This window comes from Labrus mixtus, chromosome 8, assembly GCF_963584025.1.
Source record: "Labrus mixtus chromosome 8, fLabMix1.1, whole genome shotgun sequence".
In the NCBI taxonomy this organism is placed as follows: Eukaryota; Metazoa; Chordata; class Actinopteri; order Labriformes; family Labridae; genus Labrus; species Labrus mixtus.
In genome coordinates, this window is record NC_083619.1 from 11938639 (window position 1) to 11963138 (window position 24500).

At 40.4% G+C, this 24500-nt stretch overlaps 1 protein-coding gene across 4 annotated transcripts; it reads right to left on the reverse strand.

Annotated features, from left to right (window-relative positions):
- Nucleotides 1–1898: 1898 nt before the first annotated feature.
- On the reverse strand, nucleotides 1899–24229 carry kdm4ab (lysine (K)-specific demethylase 4A, genome duplicate b). 4 transcript variants are annotated; one of them, XM_061044327.1, is made up of 23 exons: nucleotides 24070–24229; nucleotides 22963–23124; nucleotides 22497–22672; nucleotides 22246–22360; nucleotides 21869–22062; nucleotides 21662–21711; nucleotides 21460–21563; nucleotides 21212–21349; nucleotides 20869–21089; nucleotides 19451–19617; nucleotides 18669–19342; nucleotides 18156–18263; nucleotides 17842–17956; nucleotides 17455–17630; nucleotides 16176–16389; nucleotides 15645–15724; nucleotides 14031–14086; nucleotides 7828–7936; nucleotides 5185–5376; nucleotides 4460–4630; nucleotides 4133–4252; nucleotides 3414–3506; nucleotides 1899–3263 (listed from the first exon to the last, which is right to left on the reverse strand). In XM_061044327.1, exons 2-23 carry the CDS (start codon nucleotides 23101–23103, stop codon nucleotides 3126–3128), a joined length of 3552 nt encoding a protein of 1183 aa, XP_060900310.1. In that variant the 5' UTR covers nucleotides 23104–23124; nucleotides 24070–24229; the 3' UTR covers nucleotides 1899–3125. The 4 variants fall into 4 exon arrangements, with proteins under 4 accessions (XP_060900310.1, XP_060900309.1, XP_060900312.1 ...); XM_061044326.1 differs by having other exon boundaries at nucleotides 17842–17959; XM_061044329.1 differs by lacking the exon at nucleotides 18156–18263.
- Between the last annotated feature and the right edge of the window lie 271 nt (nucleotides 24230–24500).

The following is a 24500-nucleotide window of genomic DNA, read 5'->3' on the forward strand; positions in this document are numbered from 1 at the left end:
AACTCAAATTTCTTTAGCAGTAAACAATACACCTGGTTACCTTGGATAACCTCAGACGGATTGTTTTACCTTGTTTGTGCCTTGAAGAAAAATATACAATTACTCTATGAGGCAGGAGCTATACTTAACATAAAGACGTGTTAGCATGTAATGCCAGGTAGGCTTTAGGGAGCAGCTTTTGTTATCAATTGATTGAATTTAAACTTTGAAACCAAATCTCTCTAAACATGAAAGATAAATGTGATGCCATGTCAACATGGCTGATATAAATCTAACTCAATACAGGTGTTCTTTTAACCCTCACATTTTATGCAAAACTAAATCCATGTATAAAAACTCTTTCACTTTTAGGAGCACCATAATGTAGTTGTAAGCATACTGATAAAATGTGTACGTGTTTCTTACCATTATGTATGTATGCTCTAACAACTTGTGAAAGGGAGGCACTTAGAAATACAGCAACAATATTGACATATCTGCTGTGAGGTTAATATATTTTCATAATTTGATAAGGGAATGTTTGGATATTTAAAAGGCCTTCTTTGGAACTATGACCGTGTTTAGGTTTCGGTAATGGAAAATTGATGCTGCCTTCAAAGACACCTAGGCAGCCGTTTATTCTGCAAATATCTCCATTATTTATGAAGAGTGAATACTTTCCTGAGCACAGGTAGATGTGATCAAAGATTCCTACCTTTATAGAATAAAAAAGTCAGTGGTAGGTATTTCATCGCTATCAGACATGCTGATCTTGTCTGAGCCAGAATTTCTTGCAGGGCAACTTTCCTGGCACAAACCAATTCTGTGGAAGATGAAACCCAACACGGAGCCAGTTATTCCTTCACAACAACCATGCAGTAACTGATGTGTGCAAAGTTTGCAGTTTCATGCCAACACATGTGGTTTCAAAATAGATTGAAATATTTGAGTATGACTCTGATACAGCTGTAACAACTTATGAGATAAATCTGACACGTCTGAAAGCAGAGGTTTATAGAGGTTAGAAAGAGAGCAGTGATACACAGAGCTAGGAGCCATCCATCTCATGGAATTCCAGCAGTGTTCTTCACCTCACAAGACTCGTCCTGCTTGGCACAGCTGCATGCCCTTGAGCAGAGACATCCGACACCAGCACTTCAAACACAAAGATACAGGTGAAGACTACCCGCTTTATCTGCCATGGTTCTTTAAGAAAACATAACCCAATATCTGTGTTTGGGTACGATCATTTCTGAGTTTGGAAGTTGTAAAAAAAGTCAATTGAATAAAGTTGTTTTCTTACTAAAAAAAAACAAAACTTTATACAAACGGCTGATTTATTATTATTATTGTTTTTGACAAATACTCAACTAGTTTTAGACCCAATAAAACCAAGAGGCAACAGGAGCAATGGTTAGGATGAAGCCAATCTGTGTCAGGACAAAGATTATTTTAGTAAAGGAAAATACCGAAACAACCAAAAATCTAGATCTTGAAAAAACATTTTGGTGACTCGAACTAGAAATGAAAAGGAGGCTTTGAAATGTATTGTGTTCACAAAACTACAAAAAATGAATGTGAGAAAATGTCTTTTTAGTGACACATATCCTTTATGTCTTTTGTGGATGTTTGTGGTTCATCTTTTGTTTGGAGAACATTTCTCCATTGTCTCCTCAGCTTGAGAAACTCTTTGGCCTGTTTAAAGTCCTCCTCACTGCTCCTAACAGTTTCACACCTTATGAGCTCTCTTAAGGGATGATCTAGTCTCAACTAAGAGTTTTCTTAGAATTTTGTCACTAGGAGCAACTCTTAGTGCTCAGGAGGCTTTGTGAATACAGCCCCAGGTCCTCTTGATCTTTCTCTACCCAAAATGTATTTTCAAGCACATTAAAAAAGGACATGAAAGAAACCCACACAAGTTTGAAAAGGATCCTCTTACCACGTTTTTTTTATTTGGGCTCAAACTATAACCTGGTTACAATGTTCATCTCTAAAGCTAACTTTCATGAGGAACACACAAAAATATCGAAATGTCCCGTGGCAGGAGGGAACAATAAGTGCTTTTTGCTTAGAGAGGGGCTCGACCCACGCAGGCATTCACACCGTCCAATCCCAAAACAGGAAAAGTGAGCCTGGAAATTTAAACAGGATGTCTGAAAACCTTTCAATATAATAAATATAAATACATCTGAGGTTTTCTACAGACCATGAAAAGGACATGACAAAAATAGCTTTGTTTCAAACTCAATGCACTGGCATAAATAAAGTGTAATAATAACATTAATTACAAGAGTTATGACAAAGCTTCAAGGAAAGCAAAGTCTGCCTGGCCCTGTGAAATGTAAGGCTCGGGCCCTTTACATGTCCAGCTTTCTTCTTTCTTCACAGTAGACGCACAGAGAGTAAAGTACAATCTGCAGATGTGTCAGAATGAGACATGATTTCTTTGGGGACATCGACTCAACACAGTTCTGGATGAATCAAAGTCATAAGTCAAATTGTTCACCAGCTGATCGTGTTCAACTTTTCAGTTCTGCCTTTGTTTAAATTCATGAAAGGAAAAAAACCCTAACATAATGCTTTCTTTAAAAAAACGTATTTAGCCTATGCGCTATTTTTCTTCACTGCAAATGAGTTGATAAATTATTTTAAACAATAATAATAACAGAGATAAATTACTTTTAAGAAAGTAGAATCACTGTGCTGAGTGTGATGTGTTGACAGCTGCTATATGATGATCGTAGAGAAAATAAATCTGCTGCAGTAAGACAGCCCAACCTTTTCATATTAAATAATTAATTGATGGCTTCTTCCTGAAAAATAATGAAAAAAATGCAATGGTGGAAGAAAACATAAACCGAAGAAATATACATGAGAAATGGATGTCTAAAAATATTATAATTCAATGCACACAAAAGTCTCTGAAAGTCCCAGCCGTAGTTTATAAAGATGAAGCCTGACAGGTTGTGAAAGAAGGAGGAGGAGGGGGGAGGAGTAGAGGGGGAGGGGGAGGGGGATGGGGAGTGTTGGTCATTCCTATCAGCAGTAGCCAGAAACAGAGAAGCCGGACCAAGAAGAGAAGACGTGGTGCTGCACCTCTTTGTGGTGAGAAAGAGAGGAGGAAGAAGAAGAGAGAGGAATGGACGTCACTCCATGATGGCTCTGTAAATGACCGGTTCAATGTAGTCCTCTCTGTAGCGGGAGTTGATCACTCGTTGCCTCTTGGAGGTCTCTTTGACTTCGTTCTTTGTGAAGAGCTCAAACCGCATGTCGGACGCCACAGACTGAGGAGCGAACACAAGATTTGAATTAGAAATGAGCACTTTCTGATCTCAAATAACAACAAACCTGGCTATACGTCACATCTAGCGGTATGTTTTGTTAGCATAATGAGGTTCAAAGACCCTCTGATGAGATGAAGGAGTGAAGGGTACCAGGCGTGACTTGACACGTTTGGGCAGATCCTCATCAGGAGTGTAGAGGTCTTCTCGCTTCACAGAGATTTGTGAACCGTCCTCAAACTCCACCTAAGTGTTACAAACACACACAGAAGTACATTAGTATACAGTCAGTCTGCTTGAATTGTGCCTTTAATAGTTATAATGTTACAAAGCAGTATTTACTACTAAGAACTTGTATCATTATTTCTATCTAACCAACCACAGAACTCGATCAGAGGAGAAACTGTGTAATGAAGCCAACGACATGAAGGGCGTCTTCTTTAAGAGATCATATTGATGGGCAAGCTCGCCTATATATTTTTAATGCTTTAATTGAGTAAAGCCTGGGTTAGCATGTCAGGGGCAGAGACAGAAGCCGCTTACAGACCGCGATTTTGCGGCAGCCCTGTAATGAAGTTCTGCTTTCATTACCCCCTTGTACTTACACACTGCACCCATAATGGCATAATATTGGTTTCCCAGTGCATTACGGCAGAAGGCAGAGAAGGGCGAGAGGCACACAGCTGGAGCGCCACATAAACACGCGATAAGGCACACACACACACACGCGCACACGCACACACGCACACACACACACAGCACTGTTCTGCTTCCCCAGCTCCGACTTTACCCCAGCGGCAGAGCTACTTTGTCCGCTTTCAAATGGATGCCTGTAAGCGCCAGGAGACAGAGACAGAAGAGAGGAGGTTTACCAGGTACATAGGGATGGAGTGTGATGCCACAAACTTGGCTCCATATATCAACCCGTCCGTCCATCGCACTTGAACAGCATCGCCTTCAGCAGGTGGGCCGAGCCGGACGCAGTCACGGTTCTGTTAGAAGAAAAAAGTGGAAGGTGAACTCAGGATACATAGAGAAAAAAAAATCTCAAAAGAAAACTAAGCAAATCATATCTACACTATGTGTGAACTAAACATTCACGCACACACACACTAAAAGTTTGTCTCTGTGTTTTTCACGTCATCCTCTCACATCCTTTCACTTGAATGAGTAAAGACGATTGGAAGCTCATTCTTTACCTCGATGTCCTCTGGGAAGAGGTTGTCGCTGTAGGACCCGTCGTCGAACACAACCTCGTAGAAGGTGGCTGCGGTCAGCTCCATCAACTCGCTGTGGTAGTAACGGCCATTTTTGTGCTTGCAGATCACCCTCTGCCCCGCCATCAGCTCTCGCATGGAGGCCTTGTTACGCTAGGAGGCAGACATGGAGACTTTATCACCCCTCAGTACTTTATGCACAGCAAAGATAAGTGGACCAATAAGCAGCACATGTGTAAAGAGACAATTCAGCCAGGATCCCTCTTCTGTTATAAATAAACCAATATTGTGTGTGTTGCATTGATACTGTTCTTCTATGTGGAACAAAATAAGCTAGAGTAACAGCTGAAAGTTTACAAAATCAAGCCCAGACTTGTCGTCACATAGTTTAACACCATGACAGCAGACACGAAACCCCCACAGCATATTCTTCTTGCAAAACATTGTCTCTGCATATTTCTCGACAGGACCATACAGATGGCTGTCTCCCCCAATTAAAGAATCACAGCAGCATGAACAACAACACAAGTAAGAATCCCTCTTGTTATTTAAAAATAAATAAGTTTAAGTTTTACAACTACTACAACTAACACCATGGCTGACTAAACAGGAGCTGGGAGAGCTGGAAGTCGACATACACAGGAAGAGTGAGACTTCCTGCACATCATAGATAAACATGAGCCCAACATGTGTTTGTGCTAGTTTACCTCAGGTATGACGGGTGTCCGGTGTCTGTGGCAGGTGATATAGACTATGAACGGCCAGTCGTCTGGGTGCATGAGGACACCAGCTGCCTGAGCACAGGTGGGGTGAAACGCGGTGGAGCAGCGTCCATTGGAGCACTGGACACAGCAGCCTTTCACGTCTCTCTTCATCCGTTTCCTGCAGTACGCACACTTCTACCAGAGCAACACATATTTGGAGGGGAGTGTGAGGTCAAGAGGGCGAGTCATGAGTGGTTAAAGTACAGGAAGTAGAGAGGAAGGAAAGGAGGAGAAAGGAAACAAGCCAAGTAAGGAGGATGAGAGGGAGAAAGAAAAAACATTTTTTTTTTTAAAAGGAGTACGATACAGGCAGCCCCAGACGTATACTGGGACAAAGAGACCTTAGAGGGAAGTGACGTAACTTCCATTTGATCTTTTAATACAACTGTGACATCATATGCAGTAGTGGTGGGCGATATAACGATCTTGGATCGTGAAGGATTTTAATGTGCTGACGATCTGCCAAAACAGAGAGATCATAGAACCGGCCTTTTGTTTATTCTATCATGCTGCAGTTTATGCTCCGACACAGACTCGTCTCCCCCTCTTTTGCTCCGCAGAGGTGAAAACGGAAACAAAATGTAAGTCCACAAAAACAACTCCATCCCAGTTATATGCAAATGTTCTGATATTTTCTCAAACCGACACGATGTGAGCAACAGTCAACTTATTTGCATAGTTCGCACAGTTAAATTTACATCTCAGATAGCAACACACCGAACCGTTTAACGAGCCGGAGAGACGTGAACAATCTGCAGAGAGTCAGACAGAGCGGAGCTCAGACAGTCAGTGATGAGAGATATAACCCCGGTGTTTAAAATGTTGCTGTCGGTGTCTACTGCTCTCTCTCTCAGTTTTTAAAAGTTACTATCAAGCTTCTTCACCCGAAGCTCACCTGTTGTGATAACGGAACCTATTACTCTAAACAATGTTACAAAGCAGCAGCCAGGTGAGAGTGAGTAACCATGGTGACTGTCTGTCTGTCAATCAACCATGTCCCGCCCCCTCTATGAATTAAACTCTTCTGTCAGTAAAATTTACTTTGATCATGTGTCACAGAATGAACACATTCTGTATTATGTTTGATTATATATAAACAAAACTAAAGTTAGTCCAATGATGTCATAAAAAACAACAAATGTTGAACTGGTCAGTAACTTACAAATCTGTCTAAAGATCAGTATGGAAAAAATCGTGTTAAAATCGTGATCGGGATTTTGCCACAAAAAAAAAAAGGCGTTTTGAAAAGTTCTACTCGATATTCCGTAATATAGGAGTCCAGCACAGCATCAGCAGCAAGCAGCTGTACATCAACATTATTAAAACATAGCCATGAGAAGCTTCAGTTTTGATATGAGCACACAATCAGTGCATTTACAAGAGGGTTGTACAGTGGACTTTCTCTCTCTCTCTCAAGCTGATGTGATTCTGCTCTCTTGGTTTAGCCATCTTATCTCTCCGCAGGAGTCGAGAGGGATTTTTTATTTTAAACGCAAGTTTTGTTATATTGCACGGAGCCGTGAGGTCTGCTCTCTCGCGCGTTCTCCTGGCACACAGCAATTTCATGAATAAATGAAAAATCAAATAAAACCAGGCCATAAATGTACTTGGACGGCCCGCCCATGTATCATCTATGTGTGGGAAACACTAATATGAAATCATTTATCAGTTAATCCTTTGAAACAAGTCTCCTTTGAGATCAAAGCATAACAACAGAAACAAGGACAACTGTAGTGAACTTTGTCCTGCATCATTTCCAAAACACTGTTGGAAGGTGACTCAAACATAAGTCGGTAGATAAGAATAACTCTTTCACATTAATTTCAAGTAAAAAACACTTCTTTGTTATGGTCTACAATGACCTTTTACGTCATGAAATGCCGTCACAATGTCACAGCCACTTTACGGATATTATTCACAATGCAATGGCGAGAACGAGAAGTGAAACTGAGCAGGGACAGCCAACAGGCACCAAACCAGTTTCATTATGGTGAACATTTACCCTCAGTAGGAACCTCAAGCAGGGGCCATCTGAGTACAGCTCTGTTTATCATGTATCTGATTGAGGGTCAACCAGTTTGGCATGACCGATGCCAACCAGTGAGATCTCAGTACATGGAATCAAACTGCTTGTTTTTTTTATACACAAGTATGGTCTTATTCCCTCTTTTGTTGATACTGTGATTACATTAAATTACATATAGCATTGATAGGAAATTCTCAAACTAGTGTCGGGCCCCATCACTCATCTGCCATCTTCACACATACTTTTACCTCTCGTCTTGGCTCCTGTGACCCCCCTCACCCCGTCCCACAGGGAAAACTTCCCGCTGTGAGGGACATGTGTCAGCAAGCAACTCAGGGGCAGGCTGTCTAAAAATGTTCCCTGAATTTTCAGGCCTGCATGTGTGAAAACGGCTAATGATTATGCAAACTTTAGAAACTTTAGATCTAAACACAAGAAACACAGCAAACAGAGAGGCCCGCTAGATCACATCATATGAACAATTAACATTCATTATAACGGCTACTAATCAGGTCTCAGTCAGACCAAACGCAGAGTGCAGCATCTGTGCTTAGTCTTACCAGTCTGAAGCGGGGCAGTGGGATGGCGGAGAGGTCGACAGGGCACCGCTCAGTGATGTTGACAAAGCGAGCTTCCAGCACAGTGATGGCACACAGCACATGAACCCACCTGTTACAAAAACAAATAGAGTGTAGATTTAGATCCGTTCAAGGTTCAGGGTGCAGTCTTTGTAGAACAGCATTCACTGTAGTTGCTTTTCTAAATAGAATGTACAACCAAATGTTAGTTAACTCTAAACACACTTCTGAACCAGAGACATTAGTTCTTTAAAAACAAGTGATTTTAATAATAATGTTTCATGAGATAATGACAAACTCTTCGTGTGATTCCGGTGAATTATTCTGAACAGTAGAAAGAAAACACAAACAAAAGAAATATGCAATATGATCTATGAAAGTTCAGTTCAATTTGTCTTTTTAGTCCACAGAAAAAGAAGGAAGCAATCCGCTGACGCGGCTGTTCACTCATCCAAAACAAACTCAGTCCATCCGAAAAAGTAACAAAAGTAATCCAACAAAAGGTAGTCGATCGATCACTGGTATACCTGAAGAAAACGAATAAAAAAAGGAGCGACCTCAGCAGGATCTAGGAGGAAGAATAATCCGGTCAGACGGACCGTCTTTGTCTCAGCCCCGCCATGCGTATCCCGTTGCGGTTAAGGAGACGCGGAGGGGAATCTTGGGTCTATGTAGCAGCCATTTTCTGGTTATTTGTTGTTTTGCATTTATTTTTTGTTGTTTGTGAACAGGGGGCAGTGGGCACCTTGCCAAGCACATTAAATTTACCAGGTGTGTCACTGTTGGGTGATGCAACAGGAAGGGACACCACATGTCAATGAGACAGGTCAATGAATGGAGTTGGAAATGTTTGTTCGATTATATGATCCAAATTAAATGAAGAAACAAGAGATCCCGACTGGACATTGAACTTATTGCATACGTAAGGCCTCACTGGAACGGTGCATCAGTGGCTGTTTGTTGAGTTTATATGGTTTGTTTATAATTTTAACTTAAGTTGTTTTTGGACAAAAAGCCACAATATAAGTAAAAAAATCTTCCTTTTTGAACCACGTGAAGGTCTTGATGGTGGAACAGAGAAACTTTAAACATTTTTTGAACTTTGTTGATTGTGTGCGCACACTGTGGGCTATGCGCTGCGGATGGTTGCTGGAGCCTGTGAGCTGTGGACGAACGCTGTGTGGCCTGTATGCTGTGGACGGATGAGGGGCATGTGATCAGTGGAGGACCGCGGTGGCGTGTGAGCTGTGAAGGGCCGCAGCAGCGTGTGAGCTGTGAGCTGTGAGCTGTGAGCTGTTAGTTCTGGATGCACGCTGTGGACGCATGGTTTAGCCAACATGCCAAACAAATCACCAGTAAGACACGCAACATAAACTCAACACAAAGGGGAATCATCACGTAGAGACGGTATGAGCTTTGGGTAAACATTGACTGTATAGCCATATTGGACAACGGTGCAACGACTGGAGTTGACTGTCATGTTTTGCCGATCATAACTGAACTTTGGTGACAAACTCTTACGTGAACCAGACTGTGTGCCGTTGGATGAAGTTGAATCTCGGCTGCGCTGTTTATGTGGTTTGTTGTGGTGTGAAATGCAACTTATGCTGCGTGTTTGATTCTACCGTAGAGGTGGGCGATATGGGAAAAATATCATATCACAATTTTTTTTGGGCAAAATCCCGATCACGATTTTATCACGATTTCTTTCATTACTGATCTTTAGACAGATTTGTAAGTTACTGACCAGTTCAACCAAACTTATTCCCTGTATAATGTTTTTAAATGCACATAAACTGTGCTGACAAGTTTAATCTATTTGTAAAACATCTTTGTAGGAGGTCTGGAGGTCTCTCACCCAGAACATCTTTAGCAACAGAAATGTCTTTCCCTCAATTTGATCAATATTTATGAACAATTTGAAGGTTTTCCTCACCACTTTGAAATTATGATTTAGTTATGTGTCCTCTTTTTATGTTCATCAAGAACATTTTCACGCAGTGATGCATTCATTTAAAAACATGTAGACTTCAAGTGTTTCTGTTCTATTTAGCCCTGCAGAATTCCTACAGCTGTAGCTTCATACAGGCTCTTTGTTTTTTATGACATCATTGGACTAACTTTAGTTTTGTTTATATATAATCAAACATAATACAGAATGTGTTCATTCTGTGACACATGATCAAAGTAAGTTTTACTGACAGAAGAGTTTAATTCATAGAGGGGGCAGGACATTGTTGATTGACAGACAGACAGTCACCATGGTTACTCACTCTCACCTGCTTGCTGCTTTGTAACTTTGTTTAGCCTAATCCCTATAAAGTCAGTTATCACAACAGGTGAGCTTCGGGTGGAGAGGCTTGATAGTAACTTTGAAAAATCGAGAGAGAGCAGTAAACACAGACAGCGACATTTTAAACATCAGGGTTATATCTCTCATCACTGACTGTCTGAGCTCTGCTCTGTCTGTCTCTCTGCAGACTGTTCACGTCTCTCTGGCTCGTTTAGAGTTTCTTGTGTCGCTATCCGAGATGTAAACTGTGCAAACTATGCAAATAAGTTGACTGTTGCTCATGCCGTGTCGGTTTGGAAAAATATCAGAACAGTTGCATATAACCGGGATGGAGTTGTTTTTGCGTACTTAAGTTTCGTTTTGACCGCTGCGGAGCAAAAAAACAGGAGGGAGGGAGACGCGTCTGTGTCGGAGCATAAACTGCAGCATGATAGAATAAACACATTAGCCCAGTTCTATGATCTCCCTGCTTTGGCAGATCGTCAGCACGTTAAAATCCTTCACGATCTAATATCGGTATATCGCCCACCACTATTCTACCGTGCATAAGATGACACTGTTTCAATTTATTTTGTTTGACAACTAAGAAAACAAAAGGAGATTCTTGCACTGGAAACAGAGATGGCAGCTGCTAATGCTGAAATCAATGTATTTAAAGCTAATGCATTAAAATCCAGGTCTAAAGTGTCTGACGGTATGTGCTCTTATTTTGAAAAGGCAAATGCTCAAACCACCAGCAATCTCAATCCTACAGCAGCAGCTTACAATCCTGAAAGGGGACAACCCTACCTCTTACCTCCACCGTTGGTTGTTTGTCCAAAGGAAAGGACAAAGGAAAGGCAAGTAAAGGTCACAACAGGGCAAAGAGGAAGTAGCTTTGCCAGCCATGTTATTAACATAGAGGAAAAGGAAAAATCAGAATGGATATTAAAAAGGAAAACTCCTCCTTTCCCTCTACTTGTCATAACCTTTTGTTTTGTGAAGAAGGTGGTCACTCATTGGACAAGTGCTCACAGTTTAAAGAAAATGTTTAACGTGATAAGATCAGTTTTATCAAGGACAACGGGATCTGTTTTGGATGATTGCAGGTGGTCCACATTAGCAGAGACTGTAAGAGTCGATTGGAGTTTAATGTGTGTAGCCAGAAGCATCCAGATGTTTTCCATATTGAACATTCAGAAAAAGGAAAATCCACAGGTTGTTGTGCTGTCTCTGTTGTAAATATTGAGAAAGGGCTGGTTGATCAACAGAGTCTTGATGTAAGCAAGATTTGATGTTTATGTTTATTTGAAAATTTGGCTCTGATTCCAAAAATGGAAGAGGAAGATTTTACATGTAAGCTCAAAGATTTCTCAAAACTGGACTTTCAATCAAAACGTGAAGTGATAAATAATGGATGACTTTTAAAACTAAAAGAAGATAATGAGGACTTTTACAACAAAGTCACAGATATTGTAGTACAGAAGGATAGGCGAAAGTACTTTGTTTACAAGTAATGGTAAGACCATGAATACACCGCAGTATATAGGCCTACTTTTATTTTTATTGAATGAGTATGAATTGTGGAATTGCAATGGCAAAGTAAGAAAACACAGAGAGTGCAGCGCAAATGTGCACTTTTTTTCTGAGGCGCTATAAATGTAATGTTCTTCCTTGGCCAAATATGCACCTTACCTCTATGTGTGTGTAAATAATGCTGATATGAGATATGAAACACAACCAGTAGTTAATGTGCAAGCTGCCAATTGAATGGTGAGTTTACACTACTCTATAAATGGGTTCATATATTTGTATATCTGACTCTGAAAAAGTCAGTGCCTCACCAGCCATGAACCTCACCGCACGTCACTGCAATGAGGGCAGCACGCAAGATCTCCATGAACTTTCACTTTGCGATTACCGCTTTACCCCGCCAAACCAAAGACGTTTGATCATCCAGGACAGAGCAGCATAACTAGATGTTTTCCTATATTTTGGAATTTTAGATGATTATTCTTTCTTGTGGGCGGCAGTAGCTCAGTCTGTAGGGACTTGGGTTGGGAATCGGAAGGTCGCCGGTTCAGGTCCCGGCACGGACCAAGTCCGGAAATTGGTCTGGTAGCTGGAGAGGTGCCAGGCCACTTCCTGAGCACTGCCGAGGTGCCCTTGAGCAAGGCACCTAACCCCCCCCCCCCCACAAGCTCAGGAGCGCCCGCCGTGGGCAGCCCCCTCACTCTGAGACCTCTCCATTAGTGCATGTCCACAGGATCCTGTTTGTGCATGTGTGTGTATTTCAGTTCATGTTTGTGTAGCATGTTTACTAGACAGAGTGTAAAAACGAATTTCCCCTCGCGGGATCAATAAAGTATAAATTCTTCTTCTTCTTCTTTTAATAACTACAAAACGGAACAACCTTATAGGGAGAAATAGCTCATAGCGGACGGACGAGCGAGATTGAGCACAGAGGAGAAAGATGAAACAGACAAACACTTAAATCGTTCACCTGTTCTATTGTAACTTCATTTACCAGAGTAAAGTGTGCTCTACACTAGTGGTGGGCGATATAACGATCTTAAAGCTGCCAAAGCAGGGAGATCGTAGAACCGGGCTAATATGTTTATTCTATCATGCTGCAGTTTATGCTCTTACACAGACGTGTCTTCCCCCCTCCATTTTTGCTCCACAGCGGTGAAAAAGAAAAGAAAACTTAAAAGTAAAGTCTGCAAAAACAACTCCATCCCGGTTATATGCAAATGTTCTGATATTTTCTCAAACCAACTCGGCGTCAGCAACGGTCAACTTATTTGAATAGTTTGCACAGTTAAATTTACATCTCGGATAGCGACACAAGAAACCTTTTAACGAGCCGGAGAGACGTGAACAGTCTGCAGAGAGACAGACAGAGAGGAGCTCAGACAGACAGTGATGAGAGATATAACCCCGGTGTTTAAAATGTTGCTGTCGGTGTCTACTGCTCTCTCTCTCAGTTTTTAAAAGTTACTATCAGGCTTCTCCACCCGAAGCTCACCTCTTGTGATAACGGAACCTATAGGGATTACACTAAACAATGTTACAAATAAGTTTGGTTGAACTGGTCAGTAACTTGCCAAAAAAAAATCGTGATATGATATTTTTATATCGCCCACCTCTACTCTACACTGCAGACTGTAGTCTTTGTTAACAGAATGTTGCTGTCACAACAGCTTCAATGTGCGATGAGTGCGCATTGATGTCTGCACGTCCGCTCACCACACTCACTGCTCTAATTATAATAAAGTGTTAAAACGGTCATAAGATACGTCTGTGTGAATTTTTATTTGAGGTTTGCTGTCTGTTGAAGTAAGAAATGTCCTCATTTGAACGTTAATACAAAGTAGGCCTATTACTAACAATTAATAAAATCCCAAAGATTCAAATTAATCAATAGATACAGTCGGCATCGTGTCATAGTTGGGGGCGGGGCCTCCAGTGGGGGAAAAGAATCACAGAAAGAAAAAGAACTACAAAACGATTACTTGAGTACTCGCTTTAACAATGGGACAGTTATCGATTAGTGAAATCTTTTCATTTCTGCACCCCTAGTTAGAGTGCTGCTATGAAGAGATTCTAATGAATAGAACTGAATCATCTGGAAAAGGACAATTTAATGGAGTAAAATTAACCCACAGTTTTTCAGACCAATACCATAGTAGATCTCTAGTAAAACAAACCCACCAACTCCTGTTTTCTAATACATTTAAAGAGGCGTTTGGGAAATCTGATTGAACATGTATCGTTTCTAAATTAGGGACAAGCCTTGATTTTAATTTCTACTGAACAAATACAAAAAAACTGTAAAGCTTCTGGTCAAGGTAAAATTTACTGAAGGTTAAGACCATAAAATCATTCTCCTTTGACTGTCAACATTACTTACTTGTCATCATTGGCTCTCTGCAGAGCTCCGCCTCTCAGCGAACACAAACAGCAGTCCTGGAGGAAAAGACACACAACAATGTGTTAATCTTTAAACTAGTGGCTCTAATAACTGACTCTTTCACCTTTAACAACAAGAAAGGCACTGACTGCAATTTATTTGGCCGATTCCGATTCTTACCTCGTCTGACTATTTCCTTTCTAAAAAGCACTTTAATTCACAGCAAAAACAAAAAGACTTTTGGACCTATTCTGTAACCAATTCTGGAAACAGATTTTAGGTTCATATTAATGAAACACTAAGACTGTGTTTACTACAATAACAACATTTTAAAAAAGAGCTCATACGCTGAGAAACATTTTGAAGTCAAAGTCGACTGACTCTGTTTAAAGTAAAGCATGCCCCCTGCTGGTCAGAATGTGTTTGTAGTCAAACTGGGCGACATTCCCAGAATGTTTCACAACAACTGTCTATTGTTCTGAGCAGACAGGAATGTTGAAATCAAAGGACATTTTAAGATTTTTAGAAACAAAGTTTAGAAAAACAAAGTCTTCAAACAAAGGGAGAGAACACTCTCACTGTCTCTGAACAAAGGAAAACCGGCACACAGAGCTGAGTTTATTTGTGTGAAGGTAGGGATGATGTGCTGGTTACATCTAAATACAAGATCCCAACTTTCCACTTTTTTATAGTGCAGCAGGGTTACATGATGGTCTACTTCAGGTGGTCCTCAACCTTGCTCGATTCAAAAGCCTCTTACATACTTTTGTAAGAGCCTCAATCCAAAAATGTTCCTTTCTTCCCTAACAATAAGAAAAATAATTACACCAGTAATTAAGAACAGGGATAATAGTTATAGTTGATTAAGCAATGAAATCAAGATGTTTAGTGCAATAACTATATGATATTATTATTATCCTCATTCATCCACACTTAAATAAGTTCACGCACATTTTGAAAAGTTTCACTTCAAGTGATCTGCGTTTTATGATGGCACTTCTACAGATGGAAAAAAGGTCAGCAGTGATGCCGTTATGTGCGGGGATCACTGATGTGACTTGCAATTAACCTTTTCTGATGACAGTGTTTCCCCTTTTAAATATTTCGTAGGGATTTTTTCTTCCAAGTACGACTCAAAAGAGACGCATGCGACTCAGGGGCCGTGGGTTGATTATTGCAGGTTCTACATTGTGCTGTTAGATCAAAATGAGACTTTATGAATAAATTCAAGTAATGGAATAAGCCTCATACAGTATGTACTCATACATTTTTGGTCTTTTTTTTTTTTAATTGGCAAAACTGAGCTACGACAAAACAATAGACTCAAAATAGGTTTGGCTTTAGTAAATGCAGTTGAACCTTGATAAAAAAAGGATTTATTTCCAGCACTAAACATTAAAGTTTATGTCATATTAGTGCATGTTGGTGACAGTTTTGTTGTTTATTACAATAAGTGAAGCATGACTTGATAAAACTGATCAGACACTTAAAGTTCTTTACTACCAAGTGACCTAGAACAACAGCTCTGCCTCTCTATTATCATGTTGACATGTAATAAAAAAATATTTTGATTGGCATAATCGTTGTCGCCTATAGGAGTCCCACTCAACTAACCTCAGTGACGGCATCTGCCTCGCAGCGGGCGCACAGCCAGTCATCGAGCTCGGCTCCGTGGCCAGACACACCATAACAACCTCAAGAAGAACAGAGAAAGGAGTCACATGTTTACTGCTCACAGAAGTCATTCATCTGTTTGGTTTTCATGAATGTGAGGCTTTTAGTCCAAGAGAATCCATCATTTTATAGAAGATAGATGAACTGCCAGCATCCTGTATTTTATTTTCCTTTATTTGTTATTTAATCAGACCATAAAAGTTATCTTTAAACATTTGCATCATAGGTGAGAAATAGCATAAGATTCATGTTGTCTTTAAATAAAAAAAAGAAGTGAAAAGAGAGCAGGGCGCAGAGAGCTGTGTTCTTCAAGCCTCTCATTTTTAATACAAAGTATTAGTGGAAGTTTGTGAACCTCCTCTAATCAACTTTATATATAAAAATGGATCAGAGCGGATGAGAATATTTAAAGAAAGAATTCCTGAAGAGTTACAATCTATGCATGTACACACCCACACATCACAGACTTACTGGTATGTACGCGAACGCAGCACTGAGCACAGCTGACCAGCCGGCTGGTCCCGTCCTCCAATACATGAGGGTTTGACAGCTGTCCCTCCCCGCTGTCGTTCGTCTTGCTGGTTTGGGTGTTGAAACACATTTCAGGGATGAGTGGCTTGGACCACTGGCGGCCACCAGGACGGTTCACCAGCATCACGCATGAGCTCGCACTGCCCGACTCGGACTGTAGGGGGAGCAAAGAAGTCCAGAGGCCTGTTAGTACATTTACTTCACACCTATCTCCTATGAACATCAGATGATCCAATCGCCTGGTAGAACTTAAGACACATTTCAACGTGTTGTGTTTTAAATCAGGTCAACTTTGTAAACATAATTATAACACAACTATGACAAATGAATATATTAGATGTTTTCTTCATTCATAAACTATGTGCAACCTGTGACATATAGAACTACATTAATACAAATAAATATTTAACTTTCTAGAAATAATCACATTTGACTGAAGACATTACATAGAACTTAACAGTGGTGCATTTTGTTTTCTATAGACATTCCAACAACAATAATGTGTAAAACATATAAAGCATGAGCAAGACATCTGTATTTGACATAAATAACTCATCGAAAAGTTTGTTTTTATTTAATTATCTTGATACATTTTAGACTTTTGTAGACTGATTTTAGCAGTCTTGTATTATCTGTCCCCTGTTTTTCTTTTTGATCTAATGTCTGTTTTCTAATTATTTCTGTAATGACTCAATGTCATTGTAAATGAGGTTTGCCCCTCAATAATCTTTAGAGTATAAATGTAGGTTGAATTTGGTCTGGATGATGTATTTTACTTGCTCATGTTTTTTTAAATAGAATGCTTTTGTATGAATTTTTTAAGTGTATCAATATCCTGAAGGCAGACTTAGATATGATTGAAAAAGGACATAAGACATAACCCTGCCCTTTATATGTGAACATACTTGATGAAATCCCAACTTCCCTTTTTGAAAGTTTCACAAACTAGCCTGATCTCCTATGTTAGTTTTAATGAAGCCAGATGAGCCAAACACAAACCGGGTATGTTGGACTCCCTTTATAGTACAGGTCTCTGGCATAAGTAGTGTTTTTGTTTGTTTTGTCCTGTGTTGGTCCTGTTTGTTTCTGCCCTCCATTTCTATTCCACCTTTGTGTTGATCAAATTCTTCAGTATTTTTCTATATGCTATATTTGTAAAGGATCAATAAACATAAGATAGAAAAACTTCTTAAGATCATTCAATGTTTGCAGTTTTCACCTGATGGTAGGTGTGGAACAGCAGGCAGATGGCACAGTACGGAGCCTGCTGACCCATTCTCTTGTTATACTCTCGCTCTGCCTGAGGGTTGTAAGGTCGACACTGCCACAGCTGGGTTAGAGCCTTTGCCCACTCCTCTTTCTCTTCTTGCTCCTCCTCCACATCGCCATACCAATCTATACACGGGATGATGGGATGATGACAGATGGGTGTAAAAGAAGGATGAAGACAAGGTGTCAGGATTTAGAAACAAAATTTATATAGGTGTTAAAAAACATTTAAACCATAGTAGGTTTATGAGTAACAAGAAAATACAATAGGATTGATAAAACGGGTTATTTAATTTGTATTCCTTGATTAAGCAGATGAACTTAAGACGCAGCATACCTTCGTCGCTGTGCAGCTCCCTGATCAGAGGGTGATGACGGGGCAGCTTTGGCAGCTGTGCTTGCTGCTGGTGCTTCTTCACTACGGACTTGCAGTATGATTGTTCTTCTGACATCTGCTGGAGAAACAACAGTATAACAAGGCAAAACTTCCAACAAGGAGTATATACTGCATCTGTGATAATAAAAGGTAAGATCAGTTGTCATGATTTCTCTGGCATATTGGGAGCTCTGTACTGGTATGCATATATTTCCAGATACACAATGGTTCCACAAATCCCTTTGAGAATTTGGTCACAGCTAGTATCCACTTACGTGATGATTGTGAGCGATCACCTTCATCTCATCATGATTTGGTTTCCTTAAAGGAATGGTGTCTTTCACGATGACAATGCCACTATCCTCAAGGGGGCAAAGGGAACTCTGTAGTTTGAACAGCATCATTAACATTGAAGATTCACGGAAGACTTTGGAATAATACTTAATAAAGTGTGTGATCTGCCATCAGATGGCCAAGAGCTGTTCTATCAGCAGGATCAGTCATAACGTTGAGCTCGAAGGGATTAGTAAGCAAACATCATGCAAGGAAACCGCCCAAGTACAGAGATACCGAATGTCTTGTTGCCTATTTTTCAGTGACTTCATGCACTAAAGTAAAATAGAGGAAAGCAATGCAAATATAAACTTAACAAGTTTATATTTGTTCAGGATTAATGACTACACAGCGTTTAGAGTTTAATGGTGTTAGGACAAATCATGCACTATCAAACTTATTATTTTAAAATATATGTATAAAATAATGAATATAATAAATAAATATTTAAAGACCTTTCGCTTGTTGTTCTTGGGGAGCTCATTCTCCGTCTTGCTTGTCTCTCTGTGCGGTGTTGGGGACTGAGAGGAAGCACTTGTGCTAGTGGGCTCAACTTTAGGTTCCTCCTCCATAACCTTCACCAAAACAGGTGTTGTTATTTTAAGTGTTTCCTCCTTTGGGTCCTGCTCCACAAGACCCTGTGTATTTGATCCATCCAGTGCTGCTTTGGGAAGAGAGATTCGCGTTTCTGACTGAAGCTCTGCCCTCTCACAGCTGGGGGCCTCCGATGAAGACTGAACCTGTGTGTGTGATGGTGCACAGGATTTGGGCTGTAGATGACGTGGTTGGTGCTCTCTGGCGTAGCTGTGCACCTGAAGCTGTGTGTGCGGCTGCTGCTGCTGCTTCTCTAAAGTGTAGCTGTGCACTTGAAGAGTGTCTTTTGGACTCAGAGTCCTGTGGAAGAGAAGGCTAGCTACTCCCATTTTGCGGGTCGGAGCAGTGTTGGCCTCTGTCCATGAAGGTGCAACCGAAACTGATAGATGTCCGTTTCTGGGCTGGGACAGAGAGGAGATTGCAGGCGCACGGGTTTTGGTATAATGAGGGGGTCGGCCTACATCTCCGTTCAAGCTCCTGTGGAACGGATCTAATAAAGTGAGCTTGGTTGGTGTGACGACCAACTTTGGCGGGCCTGTAAATTCAAGCAGAAGTCCTGATTCAATTCAGCTTCACACCAAACAATTCAAGGCTCACTTAACAAACAATATAAACGAGTGCAGTAATGCAAAGGGGGAAATACCTTTATTTCTCTTTCCATCTTGGGACACAGTGCGTGGAGGAATAAGACTAAGCCTGGGGCGCTTCCCGTACTGCTCCACATCCTCATTATCTTCATCTTTGGGAACGACCTCGTCAGGCAGATCGAGACACACTCTGTGTCGTTTGGTCTCTATCCTCTGTGTAGGGCTGATGGTTTAGCAAAAAACAGACAGAGCAGATGAAGAACTGAAACCGCTGACAACTGAGGATCTTTGACACATTATATTTTAGATTCAGATATCAGGATACCATGGAGTTCAACAGCTAATATATTCTGTATTTATGAAAGTTTTTGTTTCACTTGATGGAAAATCTTCAGGTTGAAACAACTTTAAAACGCAGTGGACATAGTCGTTTCATTAGCTGCAGCAAGATGTAGACTTTCTATTCCAATTGAAAAATATCAGATTCAGTGTTTCCCCTAGGTTTACAGCTTTACACACACGCCGACACAAACACTTCTTGGTGTTCATGCGTTACTTTTAATGACAGCTGTCCTGTCAATGAAAGCCCAAAAACAAAATCTAAAACGGGCCGCCCCCCTAATATAATGGTAGGGGAAACACTGAGATTGAAGAATTCAGGAAAATTGTCACAAGCAAATAACGTATAGTGTTTACATGCACAGGCGGATTTAATCAACACTGCAGTGAGACGTGCAAAACCAATGAATACATTGTTCATTCAACTCCCTCTACAGCTACCTTACAACAGGAGCCCATCAGCAACAACTCTTCAGGCAGTGTTTGATCAGTCTGTTAGCAACCCAAGCCGTTGTAACAATTACTACTAACTGTGCTTAGTTGCAACATTTCTTCTTTCGTCTGGTTCATGAGGAAGTTAAGACTACAACCCTTGAAATATATATCCGTTGAGAACTTGCTTTTGTTTAAGCATCAGCTCAATATTTTAAACATTATACATGAAGGGAAATGGGACTCTTAATTTAAGGTCTCTTAAATATTTAATCAACTGCTCAGTCATGGAGGGGATCTTTGCTGGTTTAGTTACTTGCACTGCTGAAGGACAAGAGAGCAACAAGGGCATAAGAGCAGCAAAGGCATACAGATAGGGTTGTCGGTCTGAGATAACATGAGGATTCTGGAGACAAGTATGTGCTCGGTACCTGTACTGTTTGACTCTGAGGAGGACGCAGTAACTCAAAATATTAGTCCTTTTACACCTTTATTAAATTTGCCTTGTGATTTGTGTGCTCCAGTATTTACTTTGGTTCCTGTCTTGAAGAAGGTATCCACTGATTTAAGCCCAAGAGTTCTACTATGATGATACTGGACTTTTACTGGTTGATGTGACGAAAGCAAAGTACACTTATGAACTTAATGGCCTTTAACATGTGCTCAAACAATTTGTATTCAAACAAACAAAAAAGACACACACCTCTTCCTCTCTCTGTCCTCCCCACAGCTTTCCATCGAGTTACTGTTGCTGGTGATGTCATTGAAGGACTCTCCAAGGAACTCTTTGGCCTCTGGGGTGGGCCTTGAGTGATCAATGGGTGCCACATCTCGCCCTGCCAGCCACTGTTCATAGCGATCCGGCTGAAATTTCTTCACAAATACATCCATGGAAATCTTGACCATGTCTTTACGGCATGAGCACTAAAGGAAACAGAAGCAGAAAAGATTGTAACAGGAATGTATGAGTTACATACGTAATAGCCAGTTAAAACCAGATTTTATTAAGGTTATCTCTGTTCTTTTATGCTATCATCGTTTCTTACCAAAACTGCATGCTTGCCATACTCAATCCATCTCTCTGTGGCAAAATTTGTGGATTCTGCACAGTTAAATCCGTGGTTGAAACCAGCATGATATGCATAGGGGAAGGTGACCATGAACTCCCCGGCCTCCTGTGTAATCTTAGGGAATGGCAATAAAATGATTAGTTACTTCAGTTTTTACATTGGGCATATGTTTCAGGCAAGAAAATAAGGTACTGTTTGATATGCAGATAAATAAAATGCCATACCTTATCGAATGGAATGCTATACTTCTTCAGTATAGAAGGAGAGAGGAGCGTCATCTTGTGCCTCAAGAAGGCCTCGCAATTTTGGGAACTGCCAGGAAAGAAGCCTAAGAGATGAGAAAGGAGACAGATGTTAGAGTTCATGGTATTTAACAGCTTTATACTATAAACACCAAAAACAAATATAAAATCACTGGGGTCTCACCTTGAGCCAAACGTTCCAATCTTTTCCCATGCTCTGGAGGAACACAGTACCTGGAAATATATTCAAAACATTTTTAAGCACTTGATTTCTGTATTTCTGTATACATAATGCAGTGTGATGTCAGTTGATTTACAATATGGAAAAAGTCAGAGTCGTCACATTTTAGAATCACAACAATATTAAAGAAAAGAAGAATTTGTATCTTGCCATGATTTGGGCTCTCCAAAGTGCAAATAGTTGATACTGTAGAGGTCCATGTCCTCAGTGTGCCATGCAAAGGTGGTCTTCCACATGCCAAAATACAAGTAGGGTGTATTTACACCCTCAATAGTGATGCCACTTTCACATTCAACGGTATCCAAAATGGTGTTCAGATGGCAAATGTTCCACTCTTTGACTTCCTGTATGAGTAAAGCAGAGGATCAACAGATGAGACCTGAAGTGATGATACACACCACAACAATCAGTATCTGTAAAGGCATCCCTAGTGTGTCAGGTCAATGGATACAGAGAGAGTATTAGGAGAACCCATCAGTAGTGATGGACCTTTACTCCAGCAAGAACATACACAAGTGTCAACTCACGGGGTCATAAAGACTGCCATTTACATCAGCTCCATATATGGGTGGATTAAATGTCACATTCTTCCAGTACTTTCTTTCCAGCTCCTCAAAGTCGTCATAATGTGGACTACAGAACCTAAGATGGTAATTTAAAAGAGTTGATTACAACAAAACAATTCAAGAACTTCAGCAATTAAGGTCAAGAATGCAGTTAACTGTAAGCAATAGTATATAACACATAACTGAAAGTGAAGAGAAATTAGGCCTCTTACTTGTCACTGTTTGCAATCTTTCGAAACTCTCTGAGAGTCATGGACTTCCTCTGAATGTTGTATTGCTGAAAAAGGCCTGACTGGCCTGTGACCACCTGCTGAATGGGCGCAGGTATCATCAAATCGTCTATATCATCATAAGAGCTTCTTGGCTTCCAATCCTTTGGTGGTACAATCTTGCAGACAAAAAAGTGAAAAGTTAATCAGTGTTTTATCAATACCGTTCATTATTTTGTTTGATTTCATCAGGAGGGGAGTTTTTTTTTTCTTTTTACAAGCCGGTGTTAACATGCTTGTAACATTTGAATGTTAAACAATGATTAAAATATGCCCCTCAGTTATCAAGTTTCTCAATGATTTGTAGCATTGTTATATTTTGATTACATGTTTTTACCTCCTATAAATATAATTTGATAACATCAAAAACTGCTAATATGGCCTGTGAAGAAAAGCAGTCAGTACTGACCTTAGCGAGGCCTGCTTTATGTGCACCCTGCGACTCTATATATGCAATGTAGCGGGTGAAGTTCTTGAATTCCTCAGCAGTGGGATAAAAAGTCATGATCCCCTTAGACCCATGGTTTTGGGAAACCGCATCCGACGCCATCCCAAAACTCAAAGGCAGCTCCTGTTTGTAGAGTATGAAGAAAAAGCAAATTTATCATGTGACATTTCTATTGTAGTTAGTGAAGAAAATGTAGTTAAATAATCTTTATTATTAATTCTGTCCGGATAGCCTGCCTTTCAGAAGAAGGAAGTTAAAAAGCATTACACTTTTATAACATGTGTTTTATTTCTGACACTGTTGTATGTCCCGGCATGTATATGTTCCTCATTCTGGCGGGGGGATGACCGGGTCTGGGAAACTGCTGAACCTTCTCTGATTGGTTCAGCCCGCGTCTCTTTAATTCAGTCCCTCCATAGAAGCTCAGCTAGCCAACATTAGCTCATTTGCTAACTTTCAACAGGAGCTGGAGCTAACTAGTGTAGGGGGGGAAGCGTAGACAGTTAGCATAGCATAGCATGAGCTAACTGATAGCATCGATGTTCAGTCTAGTATTTAAGTCTCATTTAGTTCTGGACATAAACGTGACAGTGTACATTACTGTATCCTCGTCAGAGTTAATGTGTTGTCTTGTTTTTTTTAAGTATTGACGAAAGCGAAAAGTATTTTTAAAGACAGTCTTCAAATCTTGGACGGGACATGATTATTTCCTGAATAACATAAAACCATCGTTTCTGTTACATCGTATAAAAGTCACTCTTAAAAGTTTTCCGATAGCTAATTTGAAAGCCCACTTTTTAATGTTCTTTTAAAGTTTAGTTGATTATAAAATTACGTAAATCCTCTTCAGAAATAAGTAAATCCACAACTCTATGAGTAAGTTAAGCAGCAAGCACAGGCACCAATACTGTCATAAACCATGGAAGAGAAACCTGTTCCAGGAAATAGACAGCACCGGAGTCTAGCATCGACATCAGATGTGGAGCAGTTCCGGCTAACAGATTAGCATTGTGAGTTAAGAAGCTAACGTTGTGGGACGGAGAGCTAACTAGACATGATAGTACTTACCACCTACTCGCTGTTGATTCGGGCTTTGTTCCCTTGCGATATATCCACCTATTACTCACTTGAAACGGCAGCTGTGAGCAAAAAAGAAAGACAGCTTGCTAACTAAGCCCCCTGTGTGTAGATCACCATCCTCCATTACCACTTCGACGCACGCACACGCACCTCGGATTTTGTTTACCACAACACGCATGGGACACGCTCAGCCAATAAGAGGGCGGCTCTGACCCCTCGTCATATTGATGAAAACCATAGACTGTAGAAAAGAAGTGAAAACACGAGTACCATCCTCACCTTTCTATGTTCTTTTATGGCGTAATTAAAAAACTATACAAATAGTCTCAAACTAATCATCTTTCTCCTTTTAACAATGCTACATTATTTTCTCTTATGAGTTATCCTAATGTTTGATTTCTACTACTAATTAACAAATA

Excerpts from the sequence above, each read along its gene's own strand:
- kdm4ab (XM_061044326.1), bottom strand. The coding sequence starts at position 23,103 with ATGGCGTCGGATGCGGTTTCCCAAAACCATGGGTCTAAGGGGATCATG. Across the intron at positions 19,343-19,450 it reads AGATGGAAAGAGAAATAAAG|GCCCGCCAAAGTTGGTCGTC; the intron begins GTATTTCCCCCT and ends TTGAATTTACAG. Across the intron at positions 17,960-18,155 it reads TGATCGCTCACAATCATCAC|CAGATGTCAGAAGAACAATC; the intron begins GTAAGTGGATAC and ends TTGTTTCTCCAG.